Raw genomic sequence first — 18,033 nt, 5'->3', positions numbered from 1 at the left:
AATTATACTCCAGAAACACAATTAACACCCAAACATTTGTTCAACCATAGTTCTCACTGTAAGTTAATATTTTTTACTTACAGTATTGTTATACATTCACTGAATCCTGAAAAGGTTTACTGTTCTTCCTAACTATCTGTCTTACTTTTTTCTATAGTTTATTTTCCTTACCCACTTTGCCTTTGTATGTAGTTGTTGTGGCAGCCCTATTTGTTTTCATTATATTATTGATTGTAGAGCAATTTCTGTAAAGTAGTGCATAATATAATTACTTTTAAGTTTCTTCGTGTATGTAAGAGTCAAACCAATATGCATAGGTATTCAGAAAGCACTTAGAATTTAGGTATTGAATTTATATCTTTTGATGCTTGAATCATGAAAATTGTAGATGAAACAGTGAGAGATTGATCCAGCGCAAGACTTTGACATACTGTAGATGTGTTTCATTTTCATTTATAATTTTGAATATTTCTTTATCAATTCTTAGCAGTAGAAGCTGCAAGCAAATGATGTTTTATGGCAATTTTGTACAAAGCTGGCATAATGTTTTGGCAGTGATACATTTCCCATATTCACACCAATGTGCCAAATCTTCCCTAACTTCCTGATAACATGTACTATGTGTTGATAATTGCTCCTGTCGAAAATCTAACATAAATGAAAGCAGAGTACTGTAGGTTTATGAGTCCCACTCATATACTGTGCCTGCAGATAAGTACATTTTCCTCCATCACTGATTAAGTGAGCTGCTGTCACTGTAAAAGATGTGAAAGAAATTATGCATTTTAAATTGTTATGTTCATTCAGGAACCTAAGATGGAATTGGAAGAAGAGATGATGCATGCTGTTGTTGAAGCAGTGCAGATCCAAGTAGATGATGTGGACGGCATCCCTATAGATGACGTTGATGGTATACCCATCAAAGATGAAGAGAAGGAAGACATAGATGGTGTACCAATTTCCAATTCACCCTTAATAAAGAGTGCTGCTATTTCTGCCCTCCTAGGATATGATGATGATGATGATGAAGATGACATTGATGGTGCTCCTCGTAAGTTGTGTTCTCATAAGATTTTGTCCTTTTTCTTTCTTTCCTTCCAAAAATTTCAAAGAAAATTTAGAAAGAATTGAGGTATTAATAACTGGAGTTATCATCCATGCACATGGGATTAGTCATTCATGTTACTTCCTACATTTCATTGTTTGGAAATTAAGAAATACTGTATATGATAAACCATTACAATATTCCCCACTTTTCTATGTACTTTTTCTAACTTTGTGATGATGTTCCAATATGGCAGTATTTCATTTCTTGTTTTAACTTTAGTTTCTGTGCATTAACTAGTATGGTCGTAATTTAGTATGGTACAAAAATGTCTGTCATTTCTATTCTTTTGGTTTCTGTGTATTAATTATAGATTTGTGGTCGTAGTATAGTATTGCAATGTGTGTTTCTTTTTGTCTTAATTATAGAATCGTAGTCATATTATAGTTTAGTAAAATCTAAAAATTTTCATCTTAACTTTGGTTTATGTGCATCAACTCTAAATGTGTGGTCATATTATAATTTAGTAATTTCTTTCATTTCTTGTGTTTTAGTTAGTATCTTCACAACGTCAAAATTTTTGTCATATTATAGTATGGATATGATTATCATTTCTCATCTTTGCTTTTTTGTGTATTATCTTTATTTTCAATTGACAAGGCCTTTTAAAGTTTTGAAAGAGAACGTTATTCATAGGAAAATGTGAATGAACTTTACTTTTGATAAACTGATTTTTATATGGGGTCCACTATCCAGGGTTATGACCTTGAATTAAGAAAGAAATTCATAGGGTTTCCTTTTCTTGACCAGTTGGATGTACCGCCTGACCCGTCAATCTTTACCGCACACCCTTTTCCTTTCATACAGTACAGTATATGTAAGGGTATGGAATGGGGGTAGTGTACTAGGGACTTGCTAGGTGCAGTAACTCAAAGACAAACAAGTTCAGAATGAAAGCAATTATAAGATCATAATGTGTAGGTAAACCAGATAAATGTAGTGGTTGTTGTACTAGAAACTAAAAAGAAGAGCATTAAATGGCTCGATAAATGAGATACAAGTTGTAGAAGAGTTGATATTATGCTGGATCTTGACTACAGTAGTCTCTCTACTATCTGAGGTTGTTTAGCTCCAAACATCAACTGTCAGTGAGTTTAAGTCATCCCAATACTGTTTGAGGTTGTTAAAACTATGAGGCCCTGGGTAGATGTATTGAGTGCTGTAGAAATAGGGTTAAATTGATCATAAGCAAAAAAGGAATGATGCATCATTCACTGGCTTAGAGACCCTTTATTTTGAAGAGTGACTGAAAGATCATCTGAATGGGAAATGGAGCAAGTTAGTGATTCATTTGGTATCAGTTAATAGCAGAGATGATTTACAGTGATATCCCTGTTAGCCGGAATAATTGGTGCAGAGCGGTTCCCGGATTGAGAGATTTTCGGGTATGGAGACAAATTTTCTCATCCCCGGAATTTTTATGGGTACCATTGTACACCCACTAAAAAATTATTTGGTACCCGTGTCATATTGTATCACGCCGTAAAGGTGCCGAATAATTATTTAGTGGGTGAATATGTACAATATATTGTAAATTAAACAAAATGTACTACTGTATACACTATATAGTACTGTACTCACCAGTAGATGCTGTCATCTTGAGCTTGTGATGCAGGCAGGCCAAATGGTGATGTGATGATACAGGATGACTTACCGTTGTTCTGTACCATCTACAGTAGCATATGTTGCTGTCACTCTCGTCTCCCTCCATGAAGAAGTGATTGTACATGCACTATATACTGTACATACACTCTCTACACACTAGCATACACTGTCCACTCTGCTATGTACAGTACCCTATGTATGGTACTTTCACACTTATTGAATGTACAGTACAGTGAACCCTCACTTTACGCGGTCAATTGAACCCACGGCGGCCCGCGTAAAGTGAACAACATAACATATGGGATTAATTGAAATAGAGACCAGGCCGACCCCCAAACTCCACTTTTTCAGACACAATACCTATGTTGTAGTAAAAATAACTTCTTAATTTTATGATGGTATGCACACACAATTGATAATTAAGAGAAATATCAATAATATTAGGTTTTTTAACACTTACATTAGTAGAAAAGATGGCTGGGCACACGGGGATGGGGGGTTGGTTCCGAGGCAGAGGGCAGATTATTATTGGCCCTCACCTGTATCACTTGTATCAATTGTATCACTATCCACCACAGGCTTGCAGGGCCTCTTTGTCAAACTCCTCAAAGTCCATACAAGTCCATATCCTCACTATCATTATCACTATCACTGACTTGGGCCAGCTGTGGTGGGTGGCGGGTGAAGAACTCGGTAATGTTTTGATGACTGGGCGACCTTGTGCGCACCCTGCTCGCGCTGCTCTCCGTGTAAAAGGGTACACACACCGCGGAAAGTGAGCATTCCGGTTTCGGCAGGGTACCGCGTAAACGTGGAAACGCGTAAAGTGGGACCGCGTAAACGTGGAAATGCGTAAAGTGGGACCGCGTAAACGTGGAAATGCGTAAAGTGGGACCGCGTAAAGCGAGGGTTGACTGTATACATAATTGTTATCACTTTCTGTCTTAACACTGCTTTAACAGTATTCTTGGCTGATTATATCATGGTACAGTAATGTAGAATACTGCACAACACAGATTGTATGTGAAAACAGCAGTGAATGAGCGAACAAGCTTGTACAATGACATCAGACAATGAACTAAGAGTGTCATGAAGCAAGAGTTTGAGGCGATACTGTGAGATATATCAGCTGATCATAGTCATCCATGCAGTCACATGACAGTAGTGGCTAATTGTAGCTCGCGCTCACTGTGGGTCTACCCCACCCACGTGCCCAGCATGTGTCCCCACATCAGAAACATTATGCAATCCTGAGAAATTCATTACCTTGCCCGGAATTTCTTGGATTGCTAAAAAAGAAAAACAAAATCCGGCTAACAGAGAGAATTATGGTACTTGTACTTAGTTATAATGAACTTAACATAGTTAAGGGGAAACATGTGATCAGTATAGTAATTTGGATTTAGTATCATGCAGTACCCTGTAAGTACAGTAAACTTTCTAAAAAAAATAATATTTTGACATTCAATGAACTTCACAAAAAATGGCATCATTAAGGCAAGTACCAAATACTGTACTGTACATTGAATTAAAAGCTAAAATCTTTAAATGTTAAAATTAAAAAATTTGATACCAATGATAAATGACTGTATGTACAGGTATACTTAATGTTGGATTCTTAGAGATGAAAATACTTAAATTAAAACAAAATTAGGGTTTAAATTTCATTTGAAAACCAAATATGTAACAACTGGGTGAAGGATTTTAATACATTACAGTATATAATTATATATAGTGCAGCTTTGTCATGCATGATTGAAAAATATTTGATGCAGTCATTCACTTCTCTGACTTAAGTGACTAGTTACTCCTCTTCCCCCTTCAGGGTCGATGAATTAATCATTCTATTTGATAGTTAGAGAGGTAGATAATATTATTATAGGAAACGTTTATACAGTAACAATATTTTATAGTGTTTATACATTAATCTCGAAGCTTGTAATGAAATTTGAGGGATGAAATGACTTCTTTTGTGATATTTTATGGTTTTCTTTTGTTTAAATCAATTTCATTATGATTTGGTAAAAGATTTTTACACCACAACAAATGTAAATGTACCCCAGTACAGTACACATTATACGGACAGCTGTCATGTTACTTAGTTCTTGTTCTAACTTTCATGTAGTAACAAAATTTTTAATTTATGTTTTCTTGTCTTTCTAGTTGACCGCTACACAGCGTCAACTATCCACCAAAGTCGACTATCCGCGGGAGGTCTGTCCCCAACCTCCGCGGATAGTAGAGAATCTACTGTATTAAGAGCAATAAGTAAGGAATGCAAACAGATTGTACCAAGGCAACAGTCATTCACTTGATATAAGTATGATATAAATTTGATTGAAATGTTCTGTGCTGTACATTCAGAGTATAAGGTGTAGTGAAGTGCTACTGGTTACCCTCGAGTTACGGCCGTTTTCTTAAATGATGTAGTCATACGTATACCCCACCCCCGAGTTTCAGCCGGTCACTCCCGGTTTAACGTTCACTACAAGCAATCAACCGTGTCCTGGCTGTGCTACTATGCACAACTTTCTTTTCACCTGCCTCAAAGCGATTGATGTGCAGCTCCATGCAGTTCTATTCCTTGTCCACATTAAAATTGCCCTGTTTTATGCCAGTTTGAGAGTGTGAAATGTTGTGAAATATTTGTCAAGTGGTCAGTCTTCCACAATTATACCAAAAAGTGATTGTTTTATTAACAATAACTGAGAATTATCACAACTGCCCAGTGTTAACAATGAGTGACGTGGCGTGGATTGGTGAGTTTGGCTGTTACACTACTTTTCTGTCTTTATTTTTTCAGTATACAGTCGACCCTCGTTAATTCGGACCCTTTAATCCAGATTTCGGATAATTCGGACAAAATCGGATTTTTTTTTTTTTTAAGATTTGTAGGAATATTACCTACGCAGACCTTAAGCTAAAATGCTGGTCCACCCACTGCTGGGATAAAACATGTAACATCTCCACCACTAGTGTGGGGGGGGGGATGCAACTTTTAGCTTCAGACATGAAAAATATTTACCATTTACTGCCAGTAAACATTGGAAATGTAAAGTATGTACCAATTAGTAATGAAAAGTTGTGCAGTTCCTTCAGCAAATGAAGCTCACCAACTTACAATAGGCTAAATTACCTTACAACGTGTTTTCAGTAGTCTACGTTGAAGTTCTTAGCTTAGGCTAATTTATCATGTCATATACGGTATCACAGTTCTCATTGATCTACAAAAAATACCTGTAATAAAAACCTTTTCGATATTTCACACTTAATATAATACCCGGTAATCTACTTCAACCTCCTATTGTTTACAACGACGCATGACCCACCACCAGCTGTTGAGTATCATCTAGACCAGTGCTACTCAAAGTGTGGTCCGCGGACCGGTGCCGGTCCGTGAGCCATCGTCTGCCGGTACGCGGAGAGTTTTCAGAAAAGAAAGAAACGATAGTCACGTTCACACCACGTGACACTGTCGGGACATCTGACTCGGTCTTTTTTTTTTTACATTTTCATTGTAGTTTTTATATTTATTATGGCTATATTTTTCATTTACTCACTCATGTTAAAAGTCATTGCTATGCAACTAACGAATGCGATATAATGAACAGCAAAACAGCGAACTGAAATACGTATAACAACACCTTCATGATGATGTGGCGTTTGACTCTGTGGGAACCACACCTGGGGATATCAATAGGGCGCATCACCTTGTGTTGCCAGAATTGTCACGTTTCTCGGCCACCAGTTACGCCATATCCACCCAAAACATAAATCTTTTTATTTTAAGTATGGTAGTTATTTAATTTCGGATAAAATAAATGTATGCCATTAAAAGAAATGGCCGATTTTTTACTATGCGTGCCAGCCGTGAAGGGTGTCACACAGCTGGCAACCCTGCTATTCCACACGTGTGGATCAGCAGTCTGTGATGTCAGGTCACAGGTCAGTGGTTAGTTACCATCAAGAAGTGGAACAGAGAGCATCATACGGGTATCTGCGTGTTTGTCATTTGGGACTCCATCCCAACCCACATTTATATTCATTATATTTTTCCTGTATAAAATAATATTACAGGTAGTTCTGCTATAACGCAATAATTGTGTTCTTGTAAAATATCGTGTTATAGAAAATCGCGTAATAGAAATAACAGGGCTTATGGAGAAAATAGGGTTAGGTGCAGATTACTCGAAATCGAAAAAATTTAGTAGTTAGCCATATACAAAGGATAGCACAGTCTAAATAAATGTTACATTCATATCTAATAATGAAATCATACAGTAAATGTAACACTTTACTTGATGGGGGAGAAGGGTGATTTTGAGGTTGATAAAATCGAGCTTCTCTTCAAGTGTTATATCCTTTCTTTTACGATCATCACCGGGAATTCTATCACCAGAACGCTTCTTGTTGATATTCTTCTTTACTATATTCACAGTTAATACCACAAAATTGGAGAAATTGTAAGAGAAAATCGCGTTTTAGCAAACAAGCGTTCGCGTTATACAAATATCGGTCCTAATTCATAAATCGCGTTAGAGCAAATTCGCGTTATCAAAACACGCGTTATAGCAGAACTCACTGTACTACGAATGTTCAAATAATATTTTCTCTGATCGTAAACAATTAATTGTATGGCACAAATATGGTACTGGTCCCTGGCACACTGGGAAGACTTGTTACGTCAATGATGATTGGCCTTAGAATGAATAAGACATCACGTCTTCATGTTTAGTACAGATAGTCTCAAAATGCCCCTGAAATAGGACATATCTCAAAAGATTTTCCTTGGGGGGGCCTATAGGCCCTGGGATTTGCTCGCTTCGCTCGCCGGTCCGTGGCACATTGAAAAAAAACCATGCCGGTCCGCCACATCAGATAGTTTGAGAAGCGCTGATCTAGACGGTACACGTGTTTTTCGAATCGTTTTCAGTTAAAAAACTGTTACATCACATGTATATTTTACCTTAACTGTGCCTGAATGAATATATTCTCGGAAATAAATAAATAGTTTTGCTGAAACGTGATGTATTTTAATGTAAAATAGGATAAAATACATGACGAAAACAAAAGATTTTACCTAACCTTCCAATGTTCGAGAGAAGTTACTCGTTTTTTTAATAGTTTTTGGCTAAAATACTGTTATATTACAATGGTATTCTATTCATACTGTGCTTGATATAATGCATTCACGGAAATGTAATATTTTTGCTGAAATGACGTACATATTACAGTGGAAAGTGGGATAAAATCGTGATGAAAACAATGACTTTCGCTTTCTTTCGTTCAAAAGATGTTGCCGTAATCTCTTTTCGATTGGTTTTCAGTTAAAAAACTGTTGTATTACAATAATATTCTATCTTAATTGACTTGAACAGGGCTAGAGGGTACGTGTTTTTCGAATCGTTTTCAGTCAAAAAACTGTTACATCACACGTATATTTTAACTAAACTGCGCCTGAATGAATATATTCTCGGAAATAAATAGTAGTTTTGCTGAAACGTGATGTATTTTAATGTAAAATAGGATAAAATACATGACGAAAACAAAAGATTTTACCTAACCTTCCGATGTTCAAGAGAAGTTACTCTTTTTTTTAATAGTTTTTTGTTAAAATACTGTTATATTACAATGGTATTCTATTCATACTGTGCTTGATATAATGCATTCACGGAAATGTAATATTTTTGCTGAAATGACGTACATATTACAGTGGAAAGTGGGATAAAATCGTGACGAAAACAATGACTTTGAAATATAATGCAATATTAACCCCTAAATCGGTTAATTCGGACAATCGGCTAAAACGGACACCCTTCCCCCCTATTAGTCCAAATTAACGAGGTGTCAACTGTATTTCCTTTTTCCCTCTGTGTGTGTATTATGTTCAGGATAATTGTAATGACTTGTAGTGGTTATCACCTTCAATTCCATTGTACTTGTGGCTATGTAGGAACAAAAAAAGAAGCCTTTTCTGCACTCTTAAAAACATAACTCCATTGAACCCAAGTTAAAATGTCTTTGAGATCCGATCATTCGCATAACAATATATTTAATATTTATAATGTAACCCAACCGTAACTCGGGGGTCACCTGTGCTGTAAGAAGGTCAGGGTTTTCAAGAAATAGGATATGTGCCAGAGAAAGCAGATAAGTGATTTAAAATTTAGACATGGAAAAGGGGGGATGTGTTGTCTTCATTATTATTCAATAGATGGGGTTATTAACAGGGGTGCTGCATGGTAGTAGAGTAGTGAGACATGACTAGAGTGGAAGGGAGGTGATAAACTGCTTTTATATGAGTAGATTGAGAACTTCATAACAATGGAGAAGGAATTTTGAGTTGTACAGTATGTAAGACATTTATTATTAGAGAGCCAGATGGGAGGACTTTTTTGTGACTGTAAAAAGAGAGAGGGTTTAAATATTTTAAGATTTTAAGGGAACATTTTTGGTGTTATTGGAGGAATAGAGATTACCGAGTGAAGAGGAAAGGCTTATAGTACTGTACTCATTTTGCTGGGTATGTTTAAAGTGTCTTTTCTTATCAGGGTTTCATAGGTGGCACTCTAGTGTGTTTGGAACCCTTGTGAATCTCTGTGTTGATGTGCTTACAGTGAGTCTGTGTTAGAAAGATACTGTACAGGGGGTCCACCAACTTACGAACTGGGTTAAACTTGAAATTAATAGTATGGTGACTTATTTTTTACTTTCATTACTGTATTTTGTCATTCTATTTTTTCTTTTGTCATAAATTAAGTGATGTTAGATGTATATAAGGACTTAAGCTATGATATAGTTGGATTTTAAACATTGTTCTGTAATTACAACATGCACATAGTATGTGTTCTGACTTCCGTACAAATCCGACATAAGAACGTCCTCATGAACGGAACCCATTCATAACCTGGGACCCCCTGTATAGGTATTTTCAACACATCTAAGTATTTGTTCAAGTTATAGTTTTTTAATTCATTGACAGCATGATACTGAGTTTTAGGTTCACAGAAACACTTTAAACTTGTCTAAACATACATGGGTTCCAAAAACAGTATCATGCCATGTTTGAACCCAATATACAACACCTGAAATCGAAATCATGATGATCTGAGTGTAATGGGTATAGACTACAGTAGGGTTGTGTTGTAGTACGACTTCATATAATACAGTCGATAAATAAGGTATACACCCCATAACAATATAGTACGGCCCAGTCACCCAGCTGCAGTGGTGATGTGGCGCCACTAAATCTGGTATGTTTGTCTACATTCTCTCTCTCATTTTTTGGCCCGTGACCTGACTGATAAGTCACTAGCCTATGTCACTGTTGTCAGTATTCTCGATTCACCTCCACCACACAGTCACTCTGCCAGTTGCCTGATTGTCCAATTTCTCCTCATCTATTCTCATGTAACTGGCAAATGAAATAAAACAAACAAATCAGTAATTTGTTTGGACATTTTAGATAAAATATTCCTGGTTTAACATGAGCTGCAACATATCAGACGTAATCACATGAGCCCGCCTCAGATGGCAACCATTTGTACTAATGCAGGTTATTACAACTCTTACTATCACAACATTCTCTGGCAGATTTTTAATTTACAGCAGTTCACAACTCTGGCTTCGTTATCTTGAGGCTGTGAGTGACCTCTAATGTAAAAAAATACATTAAATATGTCTTTAATGTTTCATTTCTTGGAGAAGCTTAAATATCAAACAAAGACAGTAACTCGGCTGATGAAAAAGTAGTTTCCCCTGACCTTAATTGCTGACAGCACAAGGTATATCTGCTAACACTTGCCACTGCTACACTTCACTCGTGGGATGAATCACCTCGAGTCTGAACAACTGCAGTCCAGGAAGCATTTGTTCAGACTCAAGGTGAGTTATAATTTTATTTAAAGTGTTTTGAGATAATGGAATTAAAGTTGAAGTGAGAAAAAGTAGCATCTTTAGGAATTTTTCTTGCACACACTCTTTCCTTCCTGCGCACATCTCTCAAACTTTTACATGGTTTTCAATGGCCCTATTTTTTATAAATACAGTATGTATGTTTAGCAAGAATTCACACCGCATGAACCATTATAGAACGTATTTTTTGTCTTGAGTGTTGTGTTATATGGGAATTGAGTACTTTAAAGTTAAGTACAGTAGTGTATTTTTTTGCCTTTGGTCCCTAACCCCCTTAACACTGAACTATTGGTCAGTTTATAGCATGATTTGATACTTCATGACCTTACTGTACTTGGTCACTGTCTCGTACTGTAACACAACCCTACTGTAATAGAATGACTTGAAGTGTGTTGACAGATGACTTTTGCAAGATTTTGTTGTGGAGTAAGGTGAGTGGATGACAGTTTTGCGATATTGGTTCAGTGTTCTTGGGTAGCTTGAGTCGGAAATCCCCCACTTTTTAGAATTTCCCAATCTGCAATATAGACAATACAGACCCCTGCCAAACTGAACAGGCCATCCCTCCCAATTAGTCCAGATTAGAGGGAGTTTACCGTAGTAGTTAAAAAGTAAAATGATATTTTGGGTTTCACAGATTTGGAGAATATCTATGAAAAACTGATTTTAATACATTTGAGAGATGCTAATATTGTCAGTATTGTATAGGATGGAAGTTATTAAGCACATTAAATCTTTCTACAATAAAATTTTAAATATTTAAAGATTGATACAATGAATTTTTCTCTTCATATAATCTGTTAGATGGGGGTTTCTCATAATGAAACCTCGATCTAACAGAATTTCATATTTACATATTGTAGTTAATTGGATGGGGGTTTAATATATAACGGACCCTCGCTATAACGGATATTCCTCTCCATATAGTCCTATAAATAGAGGTTTCACTGTAGACATCAACAGATTTCGAGGTAAATATGGAATGAGTGTGTGTAGCTGTTTATAACGTATATGGAGTTGGTAATATGAATAGCCTAAGTGTATGGTTACTTATGGTAGCCTGGGTGCTTTGCAGCTCTAGCTATCTCTTTTGGGAGTTTCTAGAAGGAATATGATGTCAGAAATTTAGATATATGGGGACAGGTTTCTTTTACCTTGACCACTGGCAAAATGGGTTGGTCTGTTGGGAGCTGTCAGACAAATATATACTACTGTACCTGTTACATGTTTAAGTTTAAAACTAAATACTTCCTGATGTTTAGTTGTTTTATAATTATTTTATATCATAGCAAAATGTACATTCTTTCTAGTGGATGATGATGATGTTGGTGGTGTGGATGGCATCCCCTTGAAGGGTGCCATAGCTGCTGATAATGGTCCTGGTCCAGGATTTGTTTCTTCTAAGTGGGAAAGTGTAAGCCCCAAGCGTGTTCAAGCCCAGGTAAGTGGTAAGAGAAAAATGTCTTCACGTATGGTTTGATAATTTTTATTTTTATGCCCCTGCCATGATTCAAGTTATAGGAGCACTTGTCACCTTTCAGCCATCCCCTCAGACAGTGATGAGCTCACTCTAAGTCATCTAATCCCGTGGTTTGCCATGAAAGATTCTGAAACTTGACACAAACTTTTTGGGGGGCTGGTAGAAGTGTCTACAGGTATCATAATCTTGGTTAAGCTTGATGATTTTCCTACAATTACTGTCTTTAAAATTTGACTGTTTTAGTTGAAGTATTAGATATGGTGGTACCCCTTTGTGAAATCAACTCGTCAGTTTTATATGAAAGATTCAAAAATTTAGCAGAAGCATTTTCAGTGGCTATTAGAGGTGTGTAATGTAATATTATCATCATCACCACCATTTTAGTCATTTTCCATGCTCATCACATCATATAATTGTAAGGGGTTTATCCTATACAGTTTTATTATATTAGTAGCTACTATATTTACTTGGTTTTATTCAGAGAAATATTAATATATACTGTAGTTCGGATGGACACAGCAAAAGCTATTCTAGTATTATCCACCATAATTATTCACTGTTGGTTTCATATTTTCCAAACGGGGGGAGTTGATGTGATATTAAAAATATTTGTAGGTCAACCAATATCTTAGGATTGTAGCTGAAGCTGTTCCTCTTCCTCCTCTCTCATACCTTATGGTTAAATTGTGACTGCTGTAAATACGTATACACCATCTTACACAGGCCGTTACAACTTCAAAATGGGAAGTAGTGGAGGCCAACCAAAGTGAAGATGAGGGAGCAGATGGCTCTGACAGTACCCCGGTGTATGATAATTCTGGTACACATACTCAGCATAGTCAAAATAGTCATGGTAAGTTACTCTACATCATATCATTTTTTTAAGTAGAAAGGCTGAGGACCACTTTTGTTATCCTCAATCCTACCTAACAAAAATTACTTCGTACTGTACGAGATCAAAATTACCTCAATAAATTTTTACTAAAATTTGACAGCTTATTTAGGTATTATAATGAGCATATGGTGATACAGGTAAGTAAGTGGTTCTTAAGGTAATAAGGTTTGGATGTATTGCATCCTATTTTCTCTTCATGAAAAGGCTTGGAAAAGGAACATTTATTTGAATGTCCTATGTACTAAAATGTATAACATGAGTGCCCACAGCAACTGAGCCTCAATAAACACTAGCCTGCCACCAAGCATCCAGGTGACATCTTGCTTTAGTGTGTAAGCTGAATTATATGTTTTGCACACAGTGTTGTTATTCGTTTGTATTAATTACTAATAAGTAAGTATATAAAGTATGATAGAAAAAATATTGAAGACATGGGTTTCAACCCACAGGGTACTATCCCTGTGGGGGGCATGGCTTATTTTTGGTTTCAAAGTGCACGCCTTCATTTTGCTGCCAAAGCAAAGCCTTATGGCTGCCCAGTTGCCTCCTGACACCCCCCCCCCCCCAATGCTGACCATAATGCTGCATCACACCCATTAAAAGCATATTTATTTTTTAACACTGTACCTGATTAAGTATCGGTCTCCTTGATTAAATTAGGGTCTTCATTTAGTCAGCTCAGTGACTTACTTCCTTGTCCTGGCTGATGGATGCCTTTCTTGTATGAAGGATGTGATTTCAGTTAAAAGTTCAGCTTTACACAACCATGGCTTTGTGTATTACCTAACAAGCAAACCTCCTCGTTCCCCCCACTTTTTTTGTATTTTTTCCTTTATCACCAGATGAAGATGACCTTGATGGGATTCCACTTGTATATGATGATTATAAGAGGAAGACTAAAGACTCATCTGAAGATGACTCTCAGTCACAGGACAACACTTCAGATTACTCGGAAGATTCTAGAGGATTTGACAGACTCCAAGGGTAAGATTTAATCATGTATGATAACAACACATGGAAGACAACATAATGGTGATTCTTACATAGCTTTCACTCTGAATGTAATTTCTACTAGACACTTCTTTGTAATCCATTCAGTGCAGCTGGTCTGAATTTCAAGTGTACCCTTAGTTTGTGCCTTATGTGGCATATCTGCATTGAATGGGTCAAGTGTGCTTTGATATCCAAGTGCTTCATAGTTGTGGTACTGTAGTGACTGGCAGGTCCCACCCACTCTGGCCCAAGCCAAAAATATGATTTATCCCCAATACCTTATACAGTATGTCTCCTTCATCTAGAATTGCACACCATTGTGTCTTGCTTGTGCAGATTTTTTCTTTGTGAGCTGGTGTTGCCTTTGTTTAGTTGTTCTTGTAGCTTCTTATTTCTATAACAGTTGAGGTACAGTAGTTAATGGTATCAGTGAGTATAATAACTTGGCTGTTATTAGTGACTGGTAGTAATGATGGCTTGTCACCGACTGAAATACCAGGTGATTACAAATGATTATTCCAATTTTAAATTTTATTTTGACAATCATCCAGTGGGCATAATGCATCACCAGTGTGAATAATCCTTAAAGGGTAATTGTTGTACAAAAGAGGTTTTGTATTCTTTGATTATAATTTATAGTTACCACTTATTGTGCATGATATTATTATGATGAGCTTACGTATGAATTTGCATTACTGTTTAATTGGGAGAATCTTGTACAGTATTTATCTACTTTTGTTCAATGCTTAGGGATGTGAGTGAGGAAAGAAGGGCACGACTTCGTGATGTAGAAGTGAGAGTGGTGCAGTACCAAGATGAATTGGAACAGGGCCTCCGTTCTCTCAAACCTGGATACTCCATCCATCGTCAAGTTGCTCATTATCGCCACAAAATGATGAGAAAGGTTTGTTAATGTACCAAGTCTCTCTCTCTCTCTCTCTCTCTCTCATTTGTGTAATTTTTTTAATCTTCAAAGTTTATGTTATGTGCCAGTGTTAACGCTCATAGGAGCGTTATTGGTTTGTTGCTGGAGAAATAAACCCTCAACGTTGACGCGTACCATATAATTCGGTCAAAACCTGTTAAAGAACAATTCTCATATAACAAATGCTGTTATCTCAGGACACATAGTATGAATAATACAATCAATATACAGTACATAGCCTGTTAACATCTTAAATATAACTCACATGTTACAACTGTTGATACATCAGGAGACAAGTTGTATAATATGATCAAATTACAGTACATAAATATACTTATTAAAGTTATTTAGAGTTTATATTTGCGTTTTAGGGTCTTGGGTTCGACTAGCGTGTTGTTTCTTCTGCAAGAATTGGTAGACTACTGAGCAATCGCCATCCAATCGCAGCCCTAGACGAGGGCATCTGTTTTATATTAGACGACCAACAAACACGTTGTCAGCACTGCCCCCCCTTCTCACCCTCTCTCTCTCTCTCATGTTTATCTTACTGTGGCGGTAACAGCCAGTATGTACAGTAATTTTGTTTCATTTTGAAAACAAATTCAGAAAGATTTGTTCAAAGTTTATGTGCCATTTATGCGAGAAAATCTTCCATAAAATTAACGCAAGGAATGTATTACCAAGTAATATTATGCAAGTATTTGGTAAATTTGGCATGGTAGTAGCATAACTCAGATATGTTCCAGAATATTCTCACCTTAATTGTATCTCATTTGACAAATTTTACCACCTGAATGGCTCCTGCCAACTTTACATCAAAATTTTTTGTATTTCAGTTTCTTTCTTTAAATTATTGTATCCACTTGCTTACTGGACTTGAGTAGTTAGAGATGAGAAGAGAAGTTAAGGATTAGAAGAAGAAAGATGGCTCTTAGGATTTTGAAGGAGATTATTTAAATTTTTCATCAAAGGTAATAGAAAATCCCCTTTTATAATACTGTACAGTAAAAACCCAGAGCACCAGACCACCTGAGTATCGACACGAATCTTGGAAAATTTATTTAAAAATTCGAAAAATACCTAATGTATCCTGTGGGTCATTGTTATTGCTGTGGAGCGATGCAGCATGGACCGCGTGGTCCTGCCCGCTTCAAAGCAACACTACCGCACTGTGCAGTATTCAGTTTACATGTGGTTATTACTTAGTGCAGATATGCTTGTTCTTTCATGGCATATAAATAACACACATTGTGAGAACTATGCCCAACCAAGTACCTGCAAATAAGGCCCCAAAGAGCAGAAAGTGCCTTACCCTGAAAGATGAATTTAAAGTGCTTACCATGGTCAACAATACCGGTAAATGTTCTGTTACTGAGATAATGCAGAACTTTGGAACTGTATACTTAAGTATGTTGTAAGCGTGATCCACTTCATATCCACTGAGATGGGTCCCATACACACCCACAGAATCTTCACTGCATGACATACTTGCCAACTCTAAAGGCAGCCGTGGCCTTGAGATGGTTAATGGATAGACATGTTGCCGCTTATTCATGTAATGAAATTGTAAAAGTTGTGGAAAAATCATTTCAGAACATTAGTGTACTTTATTGTGACCTAGAAATACTGTATAATAAAGAAAATATAATAAAGTGAAGAGCATGAGTATTATCAGTTGTTGATGACAATCTTATTTCCATAATTCATCTCTCCCTGCCATGCATGAAGTGGAATAGTCTGTTTCTTGGCATCAGTTGGATGGATTATGCTGTCTGTCAACCAGTTTCTTGAACTTGATTGATGTTGAGCTTGAGAAGAAGGGTATAATATTTGGACTTGTTATTATGTGATTCATTGTGAATTTTGTTACATGTTCAGTCACTATCTTGGTAGATTGAGAGAGAGGAAGGTAGTGAACGAAGGCACCACCGACACCGAAGTCGCAGCTCATCGCCGGAGGAGAGACGACCCACAAAACGTTCAAGATCACCACACAAGTAAGTTGCCTTGTGTTTGGTGGTACTGTAGTTTCTCAATATGCTGAGGAATTTATGCTGGTAAGAGATTAGATAAAAATTTCTGGAAGAGCTTATTCAGCAATGTAGGAGGTTCTTTAAAAAATACAAGCACACACTTTAACATAAAGGGCTGCCCACATATAACTGTTCACAGGCCACCCACATATAACTCTCCACATATAACCATCCATGGCTCACATACATGTAACCACCCATGGCCTACCCACATATAACCACCCATAACACACATTTTAACAGGATGGTACAGAGGCATGATCTTGTGTTTATAACTCCTGTCAACTATAATTGCTACACAAATAGACATGCCAAACCATCCCTCCCTGTAGGTAGGCACCCTGGAGTGCCTTGTGGCTGCTTGGCACTGACTCCACCTATAATATTGTGTGACCATATGCCAAACCTCATGTGTTTGGAAAATGTTTAGTGATTGGATGATACAATAACTGTGAATTACGGGTGAGCCTTTTCTGATAAAATTAGTGGCTTGAAGCTGTGTGTGTGCCCCTCCCGCACTAGGTGTAGCCCCTACGTGTGCAACATCTGTGATTGACCCTGCCGGTCCCGCATCGGCCTCATTAATCACCTCAGAACTCACCAACCTAGGTGACATCCTTAATAACTCATATCATTGTATCATACTGTAGCTGGATGATCGTCATACTCGATTCTAAGTGACAGCAAAGTAGTAGTAGTAGTGTATGTGTGGACAAAACTTGAAGCCATAAGCACTGTGTGGTGGCAATGTAAGTCTGTAAGGGCAGTCATTTCATAAGTACAGGTATGTGTTAAATAAAAATTTATAAAACTACTTAAACAATTTTATGGATGAATATTAATGCACATTGGAGGGGAGGTGTGAGAGAGGGACAACAGGAGAAAATTTAAAGGGCAAGTGAGCAGCACATTCAGTTGTGACTGTTGGTAGACTACTGAAGTGCTCAAGTGTTGTGCTAGGAGGGGTGGCCATATGTCTAATAAGTGTTAGATTACCATAAGAGAGAATGGTTTGAGGAGTGACTTGCCCATATCTCAAGCACCAATTGGAATTACTATACTAGACTGTTCAGTATTTGGCAA

At 37.0% G+C, this 18,033-nt stretch overlaps 1 protein-coding gene across 6 annotated transcripts in view; it reads left to right on the top strand.

Annotated features, from left to right (window-relative positions):
- LOC121858285 (U2 snRNP-associated SURP motif-containing protein-like) overlaps positions 1-18,033 on the top strand; it is a 68,904-nt gene that overhangs the window by 44,632 nt on the left and 6,239 nt on the right. For 3 of the 6 annotated variants that reach the window (XM_042354606.1, XM_042354605.1, XM_042354607.1), the window contains exons 17-23: positions 808-1,051; positions 4,874-4,978; positions 11,935-12,065; positions 12,828-12,957; positions 13,842-13,983; positions 14,743-14,896; positions 16,811-16,914. In XM_042354606.1, the coding sequence (XP_042210540.1) occupies positions 808-1,051; positions 4,874-4,978; positions 11,935-12,065; positions 12,828-12,957; positions 13,842-13,983; positions 14,743-14,896; positions 16,811-16,914 (1,010 nt within the window). The remainder of the gene's footprint in view (positions 1-807; positions 1,052-4,873; positions 4,979-11,934; positions 12,066-12,827; positions 12,958-13,841; positions 13,984-14,742; positions 14,897-16,810; positions 16,915-18,033) is intronic. The other 3 variants (XM_042354609.1, XM_042354608.1, XM_042354610.1) reach the window with 3 other exon arrangements.

Source organism: Homarus americanus, unplaced genomic scaffold, assembly GCF_018991925.1.
Source record: "Homarus americanus isolate GMGI-L3 unplaced genomic scaffold, GMGI_Hamer_2.0 scaffold57980, whole genome shotgun sequence".
NCBI lineage: Eukaryota > Metazoa > Arthropoda > Malacostraca > Decapoda > Nephropidae > Homarus > Homarus americanus.
This window is presented reverse-complemented; position numbering and strand designations above follow the sequence as displayed.